Source organism: Melanaphis sacchari, unplaced genomic scaffold, assembly GCF_002803265.2.
Source record: "Melanaphis sacchari strain LSU unplaced genomic scaffold, SCAv2.0 Contig134_pilon_pilon, whole genome shotgun sequence".
Lineage (NCBI taxonomy): Eukaryota > Metazoa > Arthropoda > Insecta > Hemiptera > Aphididae > Melanaphis > Melanaphis sacchari.
Window position 1 is genome coordinate 531,021 of NW_020270560.1, and position 21,394 is coordinate 552,414.

Below are 21,394 nucleotides of genomic sequence, written 5' to 3' on the forward strand. Positions count from 1 at the left end.
GTGTAAGAAAAGTTTCTTTGCTATGTGCTGGATAAAAAAAAATGGTACAAACGTCCATATTACAAGATAGATTCAATTAGTTAATTTACAAATAATATTTTTAGTGTAGGAAATGAATTCAAATATAAATTATTTTTCGAAAAACTTTTTGATATCTTATTGAACAATAATTGCTGAACTATTGAGACTATTAAATTGATTCCGTTTATTTAAATAAGTCTGATTAACGAGTGCGTATTTTATAAATATCTAAAAACACAATAGTTTTTAATTTTGTTATAGAAAATAACATTTAGTTCATTTTTTATTTGTTAAGTAAAAGCATTTTTGAATGAAAATTATACGTCTGCATAAAATATCACTCTATCTATACAGTCAATTTTGTTTAATCAAGTTCTATTGTAATATACTAAATAATCGAACTGTCGTTGCCAATATTCAAGTATCAGTGGCACCACTTAAACTGATGCCTATATGTTTAACATCATTATAAATAATAAATTATTGTAATATATCACTTGTATTATTTGCTATAGATTTTCATAATATCTTTGTCGTAAATCAACTATCAACTATCTAAATATAATTATTATTTTTTGATCGAGATTATTTATAAGTCGCTGTTGTACGCCAGTTAACAATTAATATGTTAAATATGTTAATACATTCTTTATACCAGTGCGTGAATAATTTCCTACGAAATATAAGTCAAATTAACATTGTAATGGTAAATACCACTCTGGTATCAAACGTGGTAACAAACGCACTGCAATATCATTGGTCAGCGGTTACCAATCAATACTTCCAGATGTTGTTCACCGGTTATTGATTTTTGGTCATAAAATTCGCCGCTACGTTTGAGCGCATTTACGTGTTGACATGATATAGTTATTTTGTCTACGACAAATACGACACAATTGCTCAGTGCTCTTGGGCGCCAAGATAAAATTTTATAAAGTTATGGATATTTTATACTACAAGTTTATTTGTGCCACTATTTCGATTTCGAGTTCTTGCATCTAAACGTTTTCGGTGTTGTGCACGGTGCACGTCACAGTTTTTTTTTTTAAAGCAGTTTTTTGATTTATCTAGTTTACAGTGTTCGCCAAAGACGTTTCTTCAGACCAGGAACAACATTAATCAAAATATTGTTGTGGTTATAATAATATTATATTAAATGGAATTCGCCGACAACATATTAACACGTATGTAATTCATTGAAGACATAATATCGTGATTGTTCGAAGTCACGTTAACTATGTCTAATTCGACGCTGGCAATGAAAGTGTTAGAAACTCATAAAATCCCGTTCCTTTCTGGATTGGATCGCAATAATGCGAGAGGCGGTTGGATTGACAGCACTCAATATGCATGGTTCACTAACGAGGCCAACCTCTATCTCTACTCGACGAAAACTAAGTGTGTTGAGTATTCCAGATCGTTCAGTGACATTCAAACCAACAAATCGTTAAAGGTAAAACTACATTTGTGTTATTGAATTGATATTATTGTATGGTCAACTCCAGTGTGAGTGTATTGTGTTTACGGTAGGTTTGTATTGTAGTATACATACTAGAGCTCCCTATTTTACATGTACATGCTTTGACATATTCACGTGAAATTAACATCCGAATATATAAAACCATGTATTTAAAAAATCCATGTACACGTAAATAATTACACGTGTACACAAATATTCACGTATTTTAGTATTTTAATTTATACTTTATTATTAGCCATACCATGTACTTATAAAGATACACAAAATTTATAGAAAATTTAACAAAAGCATTTGGTAAATTTATAACGATGATTTTTAAACAATCTAAAAAAAAAAATACTGTAGAATGATTAATTAAATTAAACATATAAATAACAATGATTTCAATATTGAATAATTCAATGAATTTCTTAATTATTACAAAATTATTAGATTTATAACAAAATTTAGGAAAAATTATAATAGTAGGTATATTATATTGATAAATCATAAAAAGTGTATTCATAATAATAACGAAACTTTTATCAATATAAAAAAAAATAATAATTTATAAATAATTAAGTATAACAATAAAATAAATAATAATAATAATAATATGGTATTAAATTTCGATCTTGGTATAAGAAAACTAATAAATTAACATTTTTGTTAATAATGACGTTCTTTTTGAATTTACCACATTCCCAGCTGTGGAAAAACATCGTTCGGAACTCACTGATGTGGTGGGTATTGATAAATATTGTTTTGCTAGTATTCCAATTCTTGGAAATTTATTTTCTCTAGATTTCCACCAATCAAATGGATTCAAATCGAACTTTAATTAAGATTCAGCTAAGTAATTTTGAAATTCAGTCGTCAAATTGTTGACTTCAATAACATCATCACCGTAAAGGAACTCAAGTGCACTTTGTTGAAGTAATGGTTCACATCGTGTATTTACGTTATATGCATCAGTTTCTATATTATTTAATTAATTGATAACGAATGATCGAATGCTTTCTCTTGCAAATAAAGGTGCAAATGCATTTTTCAAATTTTTTTAGTTCTATCATGACCTATTTACAAGGAAACTTTTATTAAATGTTCAAATCTTAGATAAAAAAAGAATATTTTTTATGAATATCTAGCTAATATCATTAATATAATGAATAATGAATCTATAATAGCTGTATTGTTTTTTGTTTTAATTGTTTTTGTAGTAATTACAAAAAAAAAGTAAATTCACATTAACAGCAAATAATAGGTATAAATGTATATTTATTATTTTCTAATGTGTATACCTCTTAGATGTTGATGTCTCTGGCTGATAAACTTTATGCATAATTTTTAAATGTCTTATTATAGACCTAGTTGTTCCACCAACACAAGAATATTCATTATTTTCATCTTCGTCATATAATTCACAATATGCTTTGTTTCCTTTTCTTTTAGCATATTCCCAAACCTAACTTCTTTTTCTACTCATTATTGTAAAAATGTAAGTGTAATATTTGACGAAAACGCAATATAAAAAAAGTCAACTGTTCAAATACGTGTTAGTAAAGTAACTATTTGCTAATCAAATTTATAAATTATTGATAAAATTAATAATGCATTCCACTCAAGAGCTTGCTTACAACAAATAACCGCACAATACAATATTAGATATACCATATACTTGCTTATAATTAGACGTGTGAATAAGATAACGAAAAATGGTATCTTTATCTATTATCTATTATTCTAATATATAATACAAATAGTAATCAGTTAATTTGCTCGACACGTGCAGTTCATTAAGGCTGGTCACCATATAAATATAATATATATATTTATATATGTACAAATATCCGTGTATACATGAATAACTTTGAAATACGTGAATACGGATATTAAATTCATGTACGTATTAATTCACGTTTCCAATCAAGGCTTCTAATACATACTGTAGTGGAACTTGAACAGAGCAAGGGTGATCTTAATTATTGACGATTTGAAGTAAATAGAACAGTATAAATAGTCAATTTCCTGAAAAATTAACATTTTATTTATTCAGTTTTTATCTAATGTTAATTTCTAAAGTGTATTACATCAATGTAAGCTTTCTATAATATAAAATATATAAACTTTAAGTGCCTATTAACTGAGAGAGTTTTCAAATCAACTAATCTATAAGCTTAATCATCATAGATTTATAGATTGTGTACTTGAGATTCTGTTTATTAATTATGATGATTTTTCAAAACAGATTGTACCATATCTGGCTGTCTGTGACATAAATTGATAAAATTATATAAAATACTTGTAAATCTAATTACATTTTCTGTAAATTTTTTTCAGATAACCTTTGTCAAAGAATTACACAATAGCAAAAAAATAAATAATTTATTATTAGTTGGATGTTCATTTAAATCTTCTGGCATATTGTTTATATGCCTATTACCAAAATTAACCACAATTTGTTGTATTGCTTTACCAAGTCCTGTATGTATTTGATATAGTTAAATTTAATCTCAAGTTGTTAAACTAAATAAAATGTTTTCATTTTAATTAATTTAGGTATCATTTATATCAAAGATACTAAATAAATCACTTCCTAACAATCAACTTAGTAATGAATTAAAACAAATGTCTACTATATTGTTAGTTGGTATGGCAACAGGAGAAGTTTATGCAATCGATTTAAAAGAACATTACATTAAAAACCGTATGTTAACCAAATATACCTCAAGTATAAAAATATTTTTTATAAATTAATATTTTATAGAATTGGAAAAGAATAAAATTGATGTAAATGAATTAAAGCTTAATAAATTATTCATTATAAAGAAAAATTGTGATTATCAAAAAGTTGAGCAGATGAGTAATGACAACGACTACCATTTAGCAATGTTAATTAATGGTAAAATTTTAATTTAAAAAATAAAATTTAAACAAATTATTAATCATTATGTTTCTTTTAGAAAATTTTTGTACTTATTATAGAAAAAAATACAGTGACAAACTAGACTTCAGCGTATCTAGTTTATTATTTAATGGAAACATTAATGCTGTTGCTATAGGATATTCCACAGGTCACTTACAATTATGGGACTGTACACTTATGCAATCAATGTAAGTTATTAATAGGGCCCGGATTTCAATGCAAAATGCATATTTGTTTGGTTGATCTTACACAATGTGTTCCAAGTACATAATCCATTTCATATAACGAGGGTTTCATAGCAACAAATTTTATATTGCATTTTTTTGCATATTTCGACGTTTTTTTATTTTTAGCATTTTTGGGTCATTTTGTTTGTTTTTAATGCATATAATATGTTCAATATACTACACAAATTTAGCCAATTCAAAATATTATCTAAAAATAAATTATTCGATTCAGTTTTTATCTTATTGTTCAATGCAATGCTCAAAATTTAGTAAGTACAATAGGCTTACTTAAAATTTAATTTTTAATATATGTTTAGAATGAATAATATTTCTCCAGAACGGCCAAAATATATGTGAGTCAACATCAATCGAATTTTCAGTTTTTTTTTACTAAAATAATAAAAAATAATCAAATCTTATTTATAAATTACAAATTGTATAAAAAAATATGTCATTTTTGAAGTCATATTTTCATTTTTAAGGTGATTTTTGTAGAAAAATGCATTTTTTAAGGGCATTTTTGACTATTTTTTAGAGCATATTTGTATGGTTTTAAGTGCATTTAAATCCGAGTCCTAGTTATTAATAATTAATCATTATTTATAAATAATACATATAAAATCAAAAAACTTATGAATACATATTTATTGTTTTTTTAGTTGTGAATTAAAAAAGCCTATATATGATATGCCAATAACCCATTTTCATTTTCTTGAACCACCTGTTGATCCAAAAAATATTTGTTATCTTTGGGTTATTCAATCAAATAATTCTGAACTTCCAAATGCAATGATGATTGCTTTAAACTATGAACAAAAAATTATGATGTCAAATGGCTGTTGGTTATACAAAGTAAATTAAATTTTATAAATTTACATTTTAAATCATTTTCTTTTAAAGTAAATATTATTATGTTTATTTTAAAGGTAAACAAAAAAAATTGTATACAATTAAAAATGACACTATGGAAAGAAACTGGATTTGGTCAATGTATAGCCGCATCAACTTTATGTGATGACGCCTGGGTCAGAAATGACAATGGTAATCTAATTGTATATAATATAACATAATATTTAATTACAGTAGAACCTCGATTATCCATGACTCAATTATCCGTGTTTGCGATTAACCGTGCCCATTCTTCCGAACATTTTTAAACATAATACTCGATATCGACAATCGTATTAATGTCATTTTTGACGATAACTTCATATTTTAAGCCCTAATAACTTGTTGTAGGTATGGATGTAGAACGTATGTATAACATTATTGTATGTATACGTCTTCTTATGTATATTTCTAATTACAATTGAATCAAAATTTTTAAAATTTCATTATTATAAAACTGTACCTATGTATTTCTAATTATAATTGAATCAAAATTTTTAAAATTTCATTATTATAAAAAGTCTCGATTAACCGTGATTTTCATTTATCCGTGTGACCCTCTCCCTATCATTACCCCGGATAATCGAGGTTCTACTGTAGTTATTTTCTTTTCATTATATTTAAAATCTTTGAATATTTTCTAGGTTTTGAGAAACGTTCTGAAATTAAATTATTTGGCATGTTAATGGAAATTTATCGATATTCAAATGCAAGCCCTGAATATTACATTTTTTTGTTTGATATTAACCAGTGGTACAAAGCCCAGAAGCCAAAAATAATAAGTCATTTTAAAGTATCAAGTTCCTATGCTTCTTTTGTGAAATTGTCTTATAATATTAATCATATAGATTTAAATACTTATGATGAAACATTACGCCCATTTAATTATAATTATAGAATTAATTTTGAAGAACTTTATTATCCATCTTCAACATATTTTGGTAATAATTTCACTGTATTCAATAATAGTGTTTTGTTATATATATACTTAATTTTTTCCCTAAAAATATGATTGTTAGGCAAAAAAATTATTAGATTTAAACTTGCTGATATTAAACAAGAAATGTTGGATCAATTACTTTTAAAAAATTGGAGCTTGTTAATATATCCAAAGTTAATATTCAACCAGTGTTTATTAGCAAATTTAAGACCATTTTTTTGGGATAAATCAGATAATTATCTAAATTACAGTTTGGTAAGAAATAAAATATTGTATTAATTTTTTAATTTTTTCACTCAAAATCTATGTTCTTAGATTTATTTTCAAAATCTGTTATTAATCTATGGTTAATTATTTTTTTCAGCCTGATAAAGTAAATTTTGTAGTTTCTATTCTAGTAGAAAACAACATTATGTCAATTTTTAATGCATGTACTGAAGAATATAAAAATGGAACTAATGGTTCTTCTGAAGCAATGCTTTTATTAATGCAATGTCTTTGGAATCACTTTAAACTTGTCAAAAAATATGCTGATCAATTATGTAATTTATAATTTTTTGCAATATGATTATTTTCATTATTATTTATTTAAATTATGTTTAGGTGATTCTTTATTTGACTGCTCAGATAAGATATTTTGCAATAAAAATGAAAGAATGTTATATAATTGTTTGTCTCAAATGTTGCAAATCTTAAATTTTTATGAAAGTTTGCATTCTATTGACGACATTCAAATATTAAATGGTAAATATGTTATGTAAACATTTGTTTTTATAAAAATAATTTAAATTATACATGTTGATTAGTTAAATAAGATTGTTTAAATGATGTTTTGAAAATACATATTATTTTTCATCATCAATTAAGAAGTAATTTCCTTTTAAATTTAGATTTTCTTCAAAATAATTACCAATTTATTATAAAATAACTGTGAAATAATAATTTTATCCAAACTACTACATTTTACAACTGGTTGATTTGTATAATTATTAATTATTATGCAGAATCCTCGTCTCTTTTAGGAGTAATCTAGGGTATTTGGACTGTTTTCTTAATGAGGACAATGGGTGTGGCTTATAGTGAAGTTTTACTTTTTTTAATAGCTGCCTTAAATATTTTTTGCTGAGATTAACGGAGTTTAGTGATTTTTTGACTTCAGATTGTCAATAACAAAAGTTGACAAGAACCAATTTATTTAAGGATATGATCGATCCAAATTGTATGAAATCAATTACCACCTTTAGGTTACTTTTTTATGAGACTGAATAAAAATTTATAAATTTAATATTAGATCTTACCTAACCTTGGTTGACGTTTAAAGTTTAGCTGGTGCCGTTACTTACTAATCGATTAACCACCTCTACCCATGCCACATAGTACTATTATTGAATGACTTCTTCAATCAGGCCCTCTTATGTATCCCTTCTCTATTGTACCTATTTTAAATATATTTTATACAGATTATACAAACTAAAATAAATATAATAAAAAATAAAAATATTAATTTAGAAATTTAATTAACTTTCTAATTTTAGTTGACTTAGTTTATCAAGAAAAAATAATGAAGTCAGCTACTCAATATTTGCATGCACTTAATTATTTTCTCAGTTTAAAACTCTTACCAAAACAAGAAAATTCTGTGTGTCAAACTATACAATTTGATTTTAATTCTCTTATCCAGTATTCCAATAAACGGTTAGTGGTTAAATATCTAAGTGAATACAATTAACTAAATAATTTTTAAATGTTTAGTCGAATGGACTTTGGAGATTTACAATTATATCTTATTGACGTTGTTATTACAAATGAAACTAATGGATATAAATCAATCGAACTATGTCAACATGAATGTGTTAAAGAAACTAAAAGCTTGTATCCACCTTCCAATGTTCAAAGTCTATTAATGGTTTATTTGAATACTGAACTCTTGAACACTGTCAAAGATTTTATTATTGCTTACTTTTTGATTGATGCCTGTTATTTGCAAAAGTTCGTTTAAATATTTTCAAATTTTTTGATTAACTGAAAATGTAATAACATGATTTATTTTAGTTTGAATGAAACAACTACAAATCTTTTGCGCAACGTTTCTTATAAAAATGAACGATTGTACAAACTTTGTAATGCCAGCTGGTTTTTAGATCATGACATGTTTGAAGTAATTTTATTTTCATCCTTTATTTTATTTTAAATAATTTTTTTTATTATTAATTTGATAGGATGCTATGCTTATCTTTGCCAGTTATAATGAATGGTTGATTGATGATGAATCTTGGAATTGGTTTCATTGGAGTGTCATGAAGCTACTAGTATTTAAAGAACAATATTACTGGGCACAATATTACTTAAATCTCTTTAAAATAAAATTAATCTCTCTTGATGATCATAAGTAAGCATCATTTACCTCAATGTAATTTTATTTTAATATAAAAAAGTATAAAATTGAATTTTTGAAATTTTACAAACTATTTAATTAAATTTAAATTAGCCATAATCTTATTACAATTAACATACAGGTTATAAATTATATTTTTATAATTATCTTAGTTTACTTATTTAGTTTAAAATCATCACTTGATTAAAATTAAACATATTTTATTAAATATTATCCAGTTTGCATTAATTTAAACAATTAGAGTACTCTATATCTTAAAAAAATAAATTAAAAAAAAATTTAAAGCAACCAATCAAAGCATGTAACAGGATTGGATAGATAATTAATTTTATGAAGTATTTAATAATATAAAAATATATCAATTATTATATTTAAGTGTTATGATTTCAGATTTTATGTCAATTTACTTATAAGGAATAGAAATTGTTTTGATGCTTTGTGTTACATGCATTCAAGAGATATGAATGAAAAAAATATTTTATTTGAAAATATTTTTGAACGTTAGTTACAAATAATTTCTTTATTGACTTGTATGTTATTATAATTAAATTAAAGTCAAATTTATTAATTTTAGAATGCAGAAATACTAACCAATTGCAACGAATTCTCAACTATCCTTTAGATGAAAACGAAAAAGTCTTATTTGTTTCTTGTTTACAAAAATTTGATGACACTAAATCAATTCATTTAAAATTTTTATTACAAGAACAAAGGTAAATTGAATTATAAATTTAAACAATTTTATAACTTGCATTGCAATAGTAACTTATGCTTCTTTTATGTCTGTTTTAATGAAGTTACAATAGCTTTATTAATTTTATTACTTAAATAATAGGAAGTATACAAAATACAATTATACAGACCACTTACTATTCTGAACATAAAATATAACATTTTTAAACAATAACTCAATTTTAAACAAAAAAAAAAATAAATAAATAAAAATAGGCAAAACTTAAGTTTTTGGAGAATTTTTTTCACTAAGAAACTTAATGATGTCTGGATTACTGAAATCGAAATTATTATTCTTCCAATTAAATTTTGACAAAAGACAACTCTAGGTTTCTATGTTATTATAATTCTTCAAAAAGGATTTGTGTAATAATGTTATGTGGCCATAAATATTTAAACTTTTGTATAAAATTAATATAAAATACTTTAATAATTATGTTCAATTCATTCATTATAGCATGTCCAAGAAAAAATGTACAGTTATATATTTTAATATTTAATTATAAATATTCTAATGTTTGTTTTTTCTAAACCTAAAAGTATTTTGTATACAATTTATGTATAGTATATTTGATACTGTGCCATAATCTGACTTATAGTAACTAATAATGGATGTGCTTTGAGAAAAATAAATTTGGAAACCACTACTAAAGCATGTTTGATGTGGAAACATAAATATTTAATTAAAATATCTATATTTACAATATTAAAAATTAAAGATGTTTTATGGTATTCATTATATTTCTCATCACATTTATTTTAATCATAAATCAATAATTATAATTATATTTCTTTTAAAAAATAATTTGTAATAATTAAAATTCAATTTTATGTTAATATATTTAGGTATTCGGAAGCCCTTGAAATACACAAATCGATAGCCAAAACAAAAAATGTTTGTATCACAACTGGTTTGATGAACACATTTACAAACATACCTCCAATTAACAGAAGAGAACTCAATAAAAAAATATATTCTGATGAAGGTATTTTTTTTTTCTTTGTTATTTAATAACTGCTACTTTTCTAATATTAATTTATCATTATTTTTTATCATTACAGAAACCACTAAGTTTTGGTTTATGATGGGTACAAATCTTATTAATTTCAAAAACACGACTCCCATAAGAAAAAACAATAAATCTTTTCAAATGTATGTAATATAAGTTTATTATTATAAATATTAATTTAATTTAATTTATTAGTTATTGAAGTCATTGGTATTTAAAATTTTGGAATTACTTTTGCATATTTATTTCTTTTTAAACATTTGAAACTATTGAACAGTTAAAAATTAATTTTATAACATCAAAATTCAATACGTATGAATTTGTAATACTTTTATTTTTACAAATTTAGAACAAATTTCAATATTGCTTCTTTTATATTCTATTAATAAAAAATAAAGTTTACAGTGTAATTATTTATTATTACTTATAAATTATTTATCATACCAAATTTTGTTTATAATTTTTTTTAAACTCGTTTAAATTCAAACACATGATTTATTAGCAATTTTTTTCTTTTTTGAATTCAAATTAGCCGTTTTTATAATTGATTCATTTGATATTCTATATTTAAGGTTTTCATGGAGTCTATACCTCACCAAATTTTCTTAAGTATATTATATCCATAGAATCTTTTTCCTTGTAATTTAAATTAAATTAAACTTTATGGGAATTTGATGTGTTTGTGTTCAATTCATTAATACTAAATAAGAATAAGTCTATACATGGTAACTTTACTTTCTTAACTTATAATATTCTAATAAAGTAAAAAGTACCATTCAAATCTTTAAAAAAATTGCCAATCATTGATGATTTTTAAACCAAAAAAATACTGTATACAGTTATATATTGTTAATTTTTATTTAATTTTTTAATTATTACAGTAATCTTATTATACCAGATGTCAAATATAAAGATGAAAATATTGACAAACTAGAAGAATCCGATGTTATACTTGGTGAAGCAACTGATGAAATGAATTTAGGAGAACTAAATATTACATTAAGAAGTGAAGAACATTTACAAAAACTAGATTATGTCACACTTGATGAAACAACTGATAAAAATAATTCAGTAAAACCAGTTATTTTAAACGAAAATGAAAAAAAATTAGATGAACACAATTTTGCCATACTTAATAAAGCAGCTGATGAAAATAATTCATTAGGATCATTAATTTTACACGAAAGTGGAAAAAAATTATATGAACCCGATTTTGTCATAGTTAATGAAGCAACTGATAAAAATAATTCAGACAAATCTGATATTGCACATGACTGTGAATATAAAGAAAATTTAGAAGAACCAAATGTCATATTCTCCGATGGAAGTGAACAAAGTAGAGGGAAATTGGTTTCACTAATCAAAAATAGAAAAATAGAAAATGATAATAGGGTAGATCTCCATAATGTAAAATATCTTAGAGATTGGCTCTTTAATACATTAGAAAATCCTACTCCTTATTTTAATAGCCTTACTGAAGAGCATCATTCAAATGATAATAATCAAATGTGGGATGGTGAAAATGAAAATACTCTTGGTAATGTAATTGATGATGACAAAACTTCTTTTATAATTAAAGAAGATTGTTGTGTAACCAAAGCATTAGAAGAAAATACAGCCGAAAATTCAAATATACCTTTTTATTTTGAAGAAGACATTGAAAATTGTAAAGATGATTTATGTGATGATCCAAACAAAGATTATCATGATGATGAGTATACCCTTTTTAACAATATTTTTTTGTGAATTGCCAAAAAATGAACATAATCCTCTACCTGAATACAGTTTTTATCATTTTAATATGATTGGAAATAAAGAAAATCAACTAGAAATATGTGAAACACCGTTTCAGCAAACATCAGTTTTTTTTTATGAATCACATTTAGACGATTTTAGTTTAGAAACACATGCAGAAAAAAGTAGAACCCGAGATTCAACTGTAGATAACCATGAAGAAATAGTTACTGATGATATATCAGAAAAAAACTGAATCATCTTGTATTTCTCAAAATATGGATAATGTAAAAACTTACTTACATTAAAAAAAAAAAAAAAAATAATAAGTGAATTAAAACAATTAAAAAAATAGTGAAACATCATTTTTTTCTTTTCAAAAAAATGTTGTTAAAGGAAATTCTTTTTTGTATAATCAAGAAATAAAATCCTATAAACTAGTAGAATCAAAAGATATTGCACTAAATCATATTAATACAAAAATTTTAAATTTTGCAAACAATGAATGTACTATTGAAGTACACCAATCGCCAAAAAACCCTCTTTTTGAATCATCAAAACCTTGCAAATCCATAACCATAAAAAATTTTCTCAGAGTAATGATGAAAAGAATAAGCTACCAAATTCATTGACTGACATCAAAATACAAACAAGATCAAATTCAAAACAAGTCAAAGTTATAAGTATTTCTTCAAATTCTCCCTCCCCCACTTCTGAAATTATTAATGATTGTCTTAACATAATATCAAATAAGAGATCAAAGTGTCAGAAAAAAGATAGTTTGATGAAACGTAGAAGAGTTTCCCAAAACTATAGCATCGGTTGAAGATCCAAAATTGAAACTAGTACCAATAGTCGTTTTAAATAAATTGAAGCATACAAAAAAGTTTTGAAGTTCAAAAATCAGATTAGAGGATAATCTCTGCTGAAGCAAATAATAATAAAACTATACCTAAACTTAAACTTCGAATACAGCGAACTTAAAATACTTGTTTACATTAATACATGATATACTTAAGTTTGTGTTTATTCATACTAATTCTTTACTTTATTAAACCTAATATAAAATTATAGCAATTCAATCTTTTTGTTTTCTTAACATATTATTTGAATATAATATATTTTGCTATATTATTTAATTAAATTTATAAAATTATTAAACAGTTTTATATTACTTTCACAGTGTCAAAATTTACTATAGAAATGTGTGTAATTAATTTTTTATTGTATATTTTTACAAATTTCATTAATGGTAAAATTTTTATTCTACAAAAAATAATTAAATGTTTACAGCAGGAGTGTCCAACCTTTTGTAAAAACTGGACCACATACATTTTTTTTATAATTTTGCCATCGGGAATAATAAATAGAAATAATGTTATAAGGTATTACATTTAAATTATTATAATAACAAGGAAAAATAAATTGATTGTAATTTTAAAAAAAAAGTTTAAATATAATATTTTATTAAAATCGGTTTGATAATTAATGTGTGCCCAATACCTGTGCTATCGTTATCAGAACAAATAAAGATAAAATTTCATGTACAATTTAAATTTGTTTGATTTTTAATATTTTGTAGTTATTTTAAACAAAATAAGGTAATGATTTACTTAAGTAATTAAAACATGAATAATTAAATATAGTGAAATGAAAATCTAAATTAATTTCTTAACTAATTTTTTTTCTTACCTAACATAAATTACATATAAATACATGACATGAATATTAGGAGGATAATACATAGTAAAATATAGACTAGTATATGCTTACAAAGTAAAGATATTGACTAAAAAAAAATATTATAAATTGTACAGCTTATCAAGAGTTAATTATAAAAATCATAGAATTGCTTTCAAACATTGTTTAAACAAATTTTATTTCCTGCATTAAAATAAATTATTGATAATAATGATAAGTATTAAAATATATTTAAGAAAATATAATCTATTGATAGATAGAAAAATTAAACACAACTCATGTTGTATTATTTGAATATAAGTTTCTACTGAGATATTAAAACCAAGCGCTTAAAGAGTATAGATCAGCTAAGAATAAATTACTAGTCTACTAAAACAGTCTTTAAAAAATGATTCAATCAATGATATAACAAAATTAATGTCATTGAAGAAATAAATCAAATATTTGGTAGTTCAATATGTCTATACAAAATGTATACAGTTACACAATAGAATTATGATACAATATAGATTAATTGGTTTCCATACATTGTTGTATAATCATCTCAATAAATTACAAATGAGCATGTGGAATCAGTCCATTCATATGGCAAACAACTTCTTGTCGTACATTTTCTAAAGTCTGATAAATTGTACGAAAAGTTGGGCGTGAATCAGGCTTTCGACTCCAGCACTGTTTCATGAGTTCGTAGGCCAATTTTGGTGTATTTTCAGGACAATTCATAACATTACCATCTTTAATAAATTTAACAACTTCTTCATGTGTCATGCCATAATACGGTTGAAGAGCAAAAGAAAATATTTCCCAAAGACACACACCAAACGCCCAGACATCTGATTCAACTGTATACTTGTTGTATAAAATGCTTTCTAAAGGCATCCATCTAACAGGTATAGCATCATGTTCATCACCTTTGTAATAGTCTTGTAAGTACATCTTTTGTGAAAGCCCAAAATCAGCTATTTTTACTGTCATTGTGTCATCGATTAAACAATTTCTAGTCGCTAAATCTCTGTGCACAAATTTTCTGTCAGATAAGTAAACCATACCAGAAGCAATCTGTTGAGCTATCTTCAACATATCAAGGTTTGTAAGATTTAAATCACGAAAAACATCACCTCTAGCTTCAGCTGAATGTACGATGTAATTGCTAGGTGCACACGAACGAAGAAATTCATTTAAATCACCACGACCCATGTATTCGAAAAGTAAACACATTGGTTTACCTAAAGCACAAACTCCCAATAATTTAACAATATTGGGATGATCAAATTCTGACAACAAGCAAGCTTCTCGTTCAAAATCGACTTGGAGGTCATTTGAAGCTTCATCCTTTAACATTTTCACTGCAACCAATGTAAATTCTTCGTCTTTCAGCAAACCAGGTGCTTTGGCCTAAGAATGATTAAAAATATATTCAGTTAAAATTCTAATACATTTTATTTTATTTTTCTTACCTGAAATACACGCCCAAATGCTCCTTGACCCAAATCTTTTACATAAATTATATTGTTTCTAGGAAATTCAAGTTTTTCTAATTTTGGATTTGAACACATTCCATATTGATGGTATGCAGAATTACTTGGTAATTTATCTAAATCTATATCGACTTCCTAAGATTAAATTTTGTGTTTTTATTAAAAATTTAATTATATAACAGTGTAATTGGTTTTTATATAAAATATAATCATATATATTTACTCGAGTTTGTGTTGATCTATATGAATTTTTATTTGACATTAACTTGTTGCACAACACTAAAATTATGATTGATATTAAAATTATCAGAACTCCAACAATCACAAGAAATATATGGAGATGTGTTGTTGATGTTTGATCAATGAACATTTCAATATGATTTAAAATCATCGTGATAATATTTATTGCAGTATCATTATTAATGATATCAAATTTTGGTTCCACTAATTCAGTTTCATTTTTATCTGTAATCATTAGTGCTAATAAGTAAAACAATAAAGATTACAATACTTAATTATAGCTAAATAATAATTAAAGTCTTACCACAAAGAGGTACATCACATTTTTGCCATCTCACTTCAGGATCCATAGTATAACACCACGGAGAAGATACTTCACCTCCAGCATTTCGGCAATAATTTTCAGAATTTTGAACTTCTGGAAATACATTAATTGGTGGTCTTACAAATTCATGTGGAAATTTTGAATCCCATCGTTGGCATGGCAAACCCGATTTAGTAACATTAATATATCCTTGATAGAAACGACCATTGCCACGAATGCAATCAACTAAAAAAAATAATTTATCACATAGTTATTTAATGAAAAAAAAATGTTCATATTAAAATAATTTAAACTATATATAAATGATAAAATGGGTAAATTAATTAAGGGAACAACATACTTGCATATATTATCACTAGGATTTTCGGATTTAAAAAACTAAATAAATAATAAAAAAAAAGCATTTAATTTATATAAAAAGCAATTACAAAATTTATAAAAATTAAATAGTTTGTATATTGTATATTTTAACTATTTTGTATTAAAAAGAAAATTGAAATAATTTTGAATCTAATATCTACGCATTATGAACATATTTTAATCTATAGATACGTAGTATGGATACTTTTCGAAACATTAAATTAACTGGCAATACCAAATACTCAATAAAGTATTTAGCAATATCAATAAATATTACAAATAATCAAACTCATTGAAAATAATTGATAAACGACAATGCACCGTCTTCAGAAGACGCATATTGTGTATAAAACTATCAAATCCATTAAAAATTAAACACAAAAAAGGAATTTATAAATTATAAATGTATTTATAAGTAAAAAAGGCAAAAAAACACATCCATCATCTTAAATATTAAATGAAACACATTTTTGTATAAAAATTATTTTTCTATTATTATTATTAAAAAAAAAGGCTTTTGCCTTCAAATCCGAACCCTAATTATCACTAATGCATAACAAACCAAAGTCTAGTAGTTAAGAATTCACATACACAGTGTTTTTAACTATGTGTTAAAATATTTCAATAAAAACTCAATTAATTGAAATAATAATTATTTTATTGTTCTCAAATAAATAAAAATTGTCAAATACTTTTATTGAAAATATTTAAAACCTAACCTTTCATATACACGCTATATTATAATATTAGTTTATTAATAATTTTATTTTAAAAAATAATTCTCTTCTATCGTTTTTTTTTAAACAATTTAAAAATAACCCATAATTGAATTATTATGAAATTATAAATTATTTTAAAATATCACGTTATAATACGTACACAGTCTTTCAGACTTGATGATGAATAAATAACTTGATAATGAACTTTGAACACTTTTAAATTACTGACATCAGATTGTATCTAATTTTAGTTTATCATCTAATTAGAAGGTACTTTGAATAGATTACATAAACATCTCAAATTCTTGTAACAATGAACAAATTTTTAAAATTCTAGTCTTTTAGTCCATGAAGCATGTGTGTTCTCTTGGATTAAGAACATTATCTTTAAGTTTAATTATAAAAGTTATTCCATTTTAATATTTAAGCTAATCACAAAATTAAAACTACTAAATGTATAATTTAGTATGGTATTGTAAGACAGAGATAACAAATTGGGGTATGACATTCTTTTGAAAGGATTGAATGAAGTATTTTCTAACTTCGTCTAATATATACACACAAAATATAAAAAATGTGTTACGTTCTAAATTTAATATAATGATTAATTTAGTCAGTACTGAATACAGATTTGAATTTTTGTTAAGTTTACTTGAAATTAACTTCCAAATATTTGGTTTAAAAAAGTTGTCATATTTTAATTTTTAAACAAGTTAAATCAAAAATGTTGAAGTCAATTTCAAAACTCACTCAGATCTGTTATCAGAGATTTTATCGCTTAATTTAATAAATTAGTATATTTGAAATACATAACATCAAAATTCCTATGTTGCATATATATTAAATTAAGATAAAAAATAGCAACATTACTTTAAACCCATCAAAAATGTTTATTTTTATCTCTAAATAACAATTATTTTTAGATATAAATTTTTATAAAGTTATTAATTATTTTAGTTAATTAAACATATATTATGGTATATTAAGTAGATACAGTAAAAGAAACTTCCTAAAAAACAATTCATTTAACTTTAATAACATAAACAAAATTTTAAATAAAAAAATACAATTTTAATATTGATACAAAATAGTATAATTGAGTATTATTTTATCACCATAAATAAGAAAAATATTAAAATTCTTAAAATTCCAAGTATCTTTAACCAAGAGCCATAATATTTTGAAAATAATTTAATAATATCATTTGTATGTAAAAAAATGTTCATGTTTTCCTCATTATTTTGGAAAGTATTAGAATTTACTACTCTTGAAGAAACTATCTCTAGAATAACAAAGATATAATTCACTATTTTTAATGTTAAAAATTAAATCATTTTTTTTCTTCCAAAACATAATGACCAATACAAAAAAAAAAGTCACCATTGTAAAAACAATACATTTTTAATTCCCTTAGAATCTAATTACAGTTGACCATTAACCATTAACCATTAACCTATCCTAATGGCTAATATAATAAAAAAATAAATTAATAACTATTACGTTCCTTTAAAATAAATTACTAATACTTACTAGTTATTTCATCTTGTTTTAATTCTGTAAGCATAGCATGTGAACATACAGGTTTACCATCCTGTGAATTATGCGGTAGGTTTTCACAAATTGGTAAAGAAAAATGTCCTTTAGATTTATAAAAAATTCCCTTTTGTTTATTTGCTTCGATCAAAGCCCATTCTTTATAACAAAACAATTCTCGTACTGCTATACAATCTTCATAACAAAGTGGAAAATAAGATTTGTCTTGTTGACAATGAGGAAATGCATATAAACACAGAAGTTTCTGAAAAAAAGGACAAAAAAATTAATATAAATCTAAAATAATCAAAACACTTTAAGCAAATTAAGTACTTCAGCTGCTGGTCTACATGTTTTTGAAAAACTAGGTAACATTTCTTCCCATAAACCGGTAGTGATTAATTCATTTTGTTCACTTCCTTCATTTTTCAAAGTGTTGTTAAACCATATAAGAATTGAAGCATTTAAATATTTTCTACATATCTTTCCATTGTACTGAGCACAATATCCATCAGGAGGATCTATAGTAAAATCCAAAATCATGATTGTATTTAAAACACACATAGACTTAATGCTCAGATATTGTAACATTTGAATGAAAAAAAAATTATATTTATAAATTTAACATTGTGATAAGGTCATATTTTTTTACTTCTATGAAACTCATGAGCCTATATTTTTTAGTACAATTACAACTTTAAAAATTAATTATTGTATAATATTATAATATTAAGATAAATATTTACAGTTTAATATTAATCTAAAACTACTAGATTATATATTTATTATAAAAGAACAGAATTTTTTTTTTTTATTACACTTGGAATTTATAAATGTATAATAAACCTAAATAAAGTGATAAATTGGGTATAATAATTATTAAGATATATAAAAATAATAGTATTAAATAAGTATATAATATTATACACATTTTGAAAAAATTGTCCCAGTATAAAATAATAAGCAAGACCCAAATTTAAATAACATAAAAACCTAATAAATAATGTCAATTCAAATCAATGATACCTTTAAAAAAAATTACCCACATTTTTTAGATAGGTACACCAGCAAGAGGAACACGATAACATAATTTTTGTGATTTTTAACATTTCTTTATTTTAATTGAACTAAAAATAATACAAAAACAAAATACTAAGCTATACACAATATTTAATTAAATTTAATGTATTCATCGAGTTTTAGCCTAAATTTATTTATAATTTTCTAAATATTTTCTGCAACATCTAAACTAAATATTTCATTTTATAAATGTATATGCATTTTGAAAGACAATTATTATAATAGAAATATTTTTTATCTTAAATCAAACAAACATTCCTTATGCAATTAAGATGTAGTCACAGCACTATTTATATTCTCTCTTCAACCCATATGTAACATACAAAGTTGTGTTAAGCAAAACTAATTTCATGTGGCTAACTGTTATTAGATTTAATTAAACTATGATCAAACATAAAGGTAAGAATATTATCTGAAGCACCACAAACAGGCTTTTATTGATAGTTCAATAAATTTTAAAATGAATAAACTATGTCATATATTGCAGTTTTGACTTTTGAAATGTCTATAACTCGTTTTAAAATTAAAATATTAGCTAACCTAACAATGTATTTATTAGACTTATACTTATTTGAAAATGATTTATTTTTATAAAATAAATTAACATTAATTTCTAATAAAGAAATATCACTACGTTACTCATCAAATCCTTAAGCTTTAATAAAACATTTTTGTCTTGCAATTCATTTTTGGTTTTAATAAATATTATTCATTAATTAATTGTTAATAAAATGCATTCAATTGATTTATGGACTATACTGTAATGGATACTTACTGACTTGTGTTGATTGCTTGATGAGTAATAGTGATAATACGAACAATAATGATGTCCGTTTAATGAAATCCATTGGTTATTTTGTACTGTTTTGTAACTGAATGTCATTTATAAATCGTTGAATATCGCCTTCTTGGACGCGATTGTGTAAGGCGTGCTACACGAACAGCCAGTCGTGGCCCCAAACGATTTGACTCTCGTCCAGGCACTTAGGTTTCGATTGATTTATGCCCGGCGGTTCGTTAAAACGGTACGCGCCGTCGACATCGTCACAATTATGCCGGCATTCGTCGAGCGTCGTCGGACCATCGTAAACTACACCAACTCAACCAGTCAACGATAAAGCTGCAATCTGACCGATGAACGGACGATTGTCATCAAGAACATAAGAACGATTGCGTAGTGCTGATAAATATTAAATATACTTCTCTGGGCAGTCCGGTCGGTACAAATACAAACGTTTTAATGGATTTTAACGCACAGGCCTAATTATCAAATAATTATAATAATAATGACGATATTAATAATTATTATTGACAACGGTAATTGATAAAACACTGTACATAAAGTCGGTCGATATTGATAAGCGTATTGTATGTATTTTGTAATACGACGTGATGTAATATCGATTCTGTGGTCTGCGATACTGCCGGCGCGGATCGACAATACGGCGATATTAAACGTTTTCTCCGGATAGTAGAAAACGACACAAAGTCCATCCGACGACACTCCATCCCCTCACCGACGGACGTGGTCTCTCGTGCCGGATATTTCGTCGTTTACGGGACCGTTGTGAAGGTTTAAATGTTTAATCGAATCGTATAATTGAACATTTTTTTTTTTATTAATGT

General features: G+C 24.6%; 2 protein-coding genes across 3 annotated transcripts; one reads left to right on the forward strand and one right to left on the reverse strand.

Annotated features, from left to right (window-relative positions):
• Positions 1-922: 922 nt before the first annotated feature.
• Positions 923-12,691, forward strand: LOC112591424 (protein ELYS-like). Its single transcript, XM_025335240.1, has 20 exons — positions 923-1,474; positions 3,821-3,964; positions 4,040-4,187; positions 4,248-4,382; positions 4,444-4,594; positions 5,293-5,485; positions 5,560-5,674; positions 6,166-6,462; positions 6,583-6,716; positions 6,826-7,003; positions 7,065-7,205; positions 7,997-8,156; positions 8,214-8,450; positions 8,514-8,619; positions 8,681-8,850; positions 9,247-9,356; positions 9,431-9,569; positions 10,435-10,574; positions 10,651-10,741; positions 11,480-12,691. The coding sequence occupies exons 1-20, from the start codon at positions 1,259-1,261 to the stop codon at positions 12,342-12,344; spliced, it is 3,870 nt and encodes a 1,289-aa protein (XP_025191025.1). The 5' UTR covers positions 923-1,258; the 3' UTR covers positions 12,345-12,691.
• A 1,579-nt stretch (positions 12,692-14,270) lies between these two features.
• On the reverse strand, positions 14,271-21,104 carry LOC112591449 (tyrosine-protein kinase transmembrane receptor Ror2). Of its 2 annotated transcripts, XM_025335272.1 has the most exons (8): positions 20,969-21,104; positions 20,544-20,895; positions 19,022-19,209; positions 18,686-18,953; positions 16,056-16,301; positions 15,735-15,976; positions 15,491-15,646; positions 14,271-15,428 (listed from the first exon to the last, which is right to left on the reverse strand). In XM_025335272.1, exons 2-8 carry the CDS (start codon positions 20,614-20,616, stop codon positions 14,586-14,588), a joined length of 2,016 nt encoding a protein of 671 aa, XP_025191057.1. In that variant the 5' UTR covers positions 20,617-20,895; positions 20,969-21,104; the 3' UTR covers positions 14,271-14,585. The 2 variants fall into 2 exon arrangements, with proteins under 2 accessions (XP_025191057.1, XP_025191056.1); XM_025335271.1 differs by having other exon boundaries at positions 20,544-21,104.
• Between the last annotated feature and the right edge of the window lie 290 nt (positions 21,105-21,394).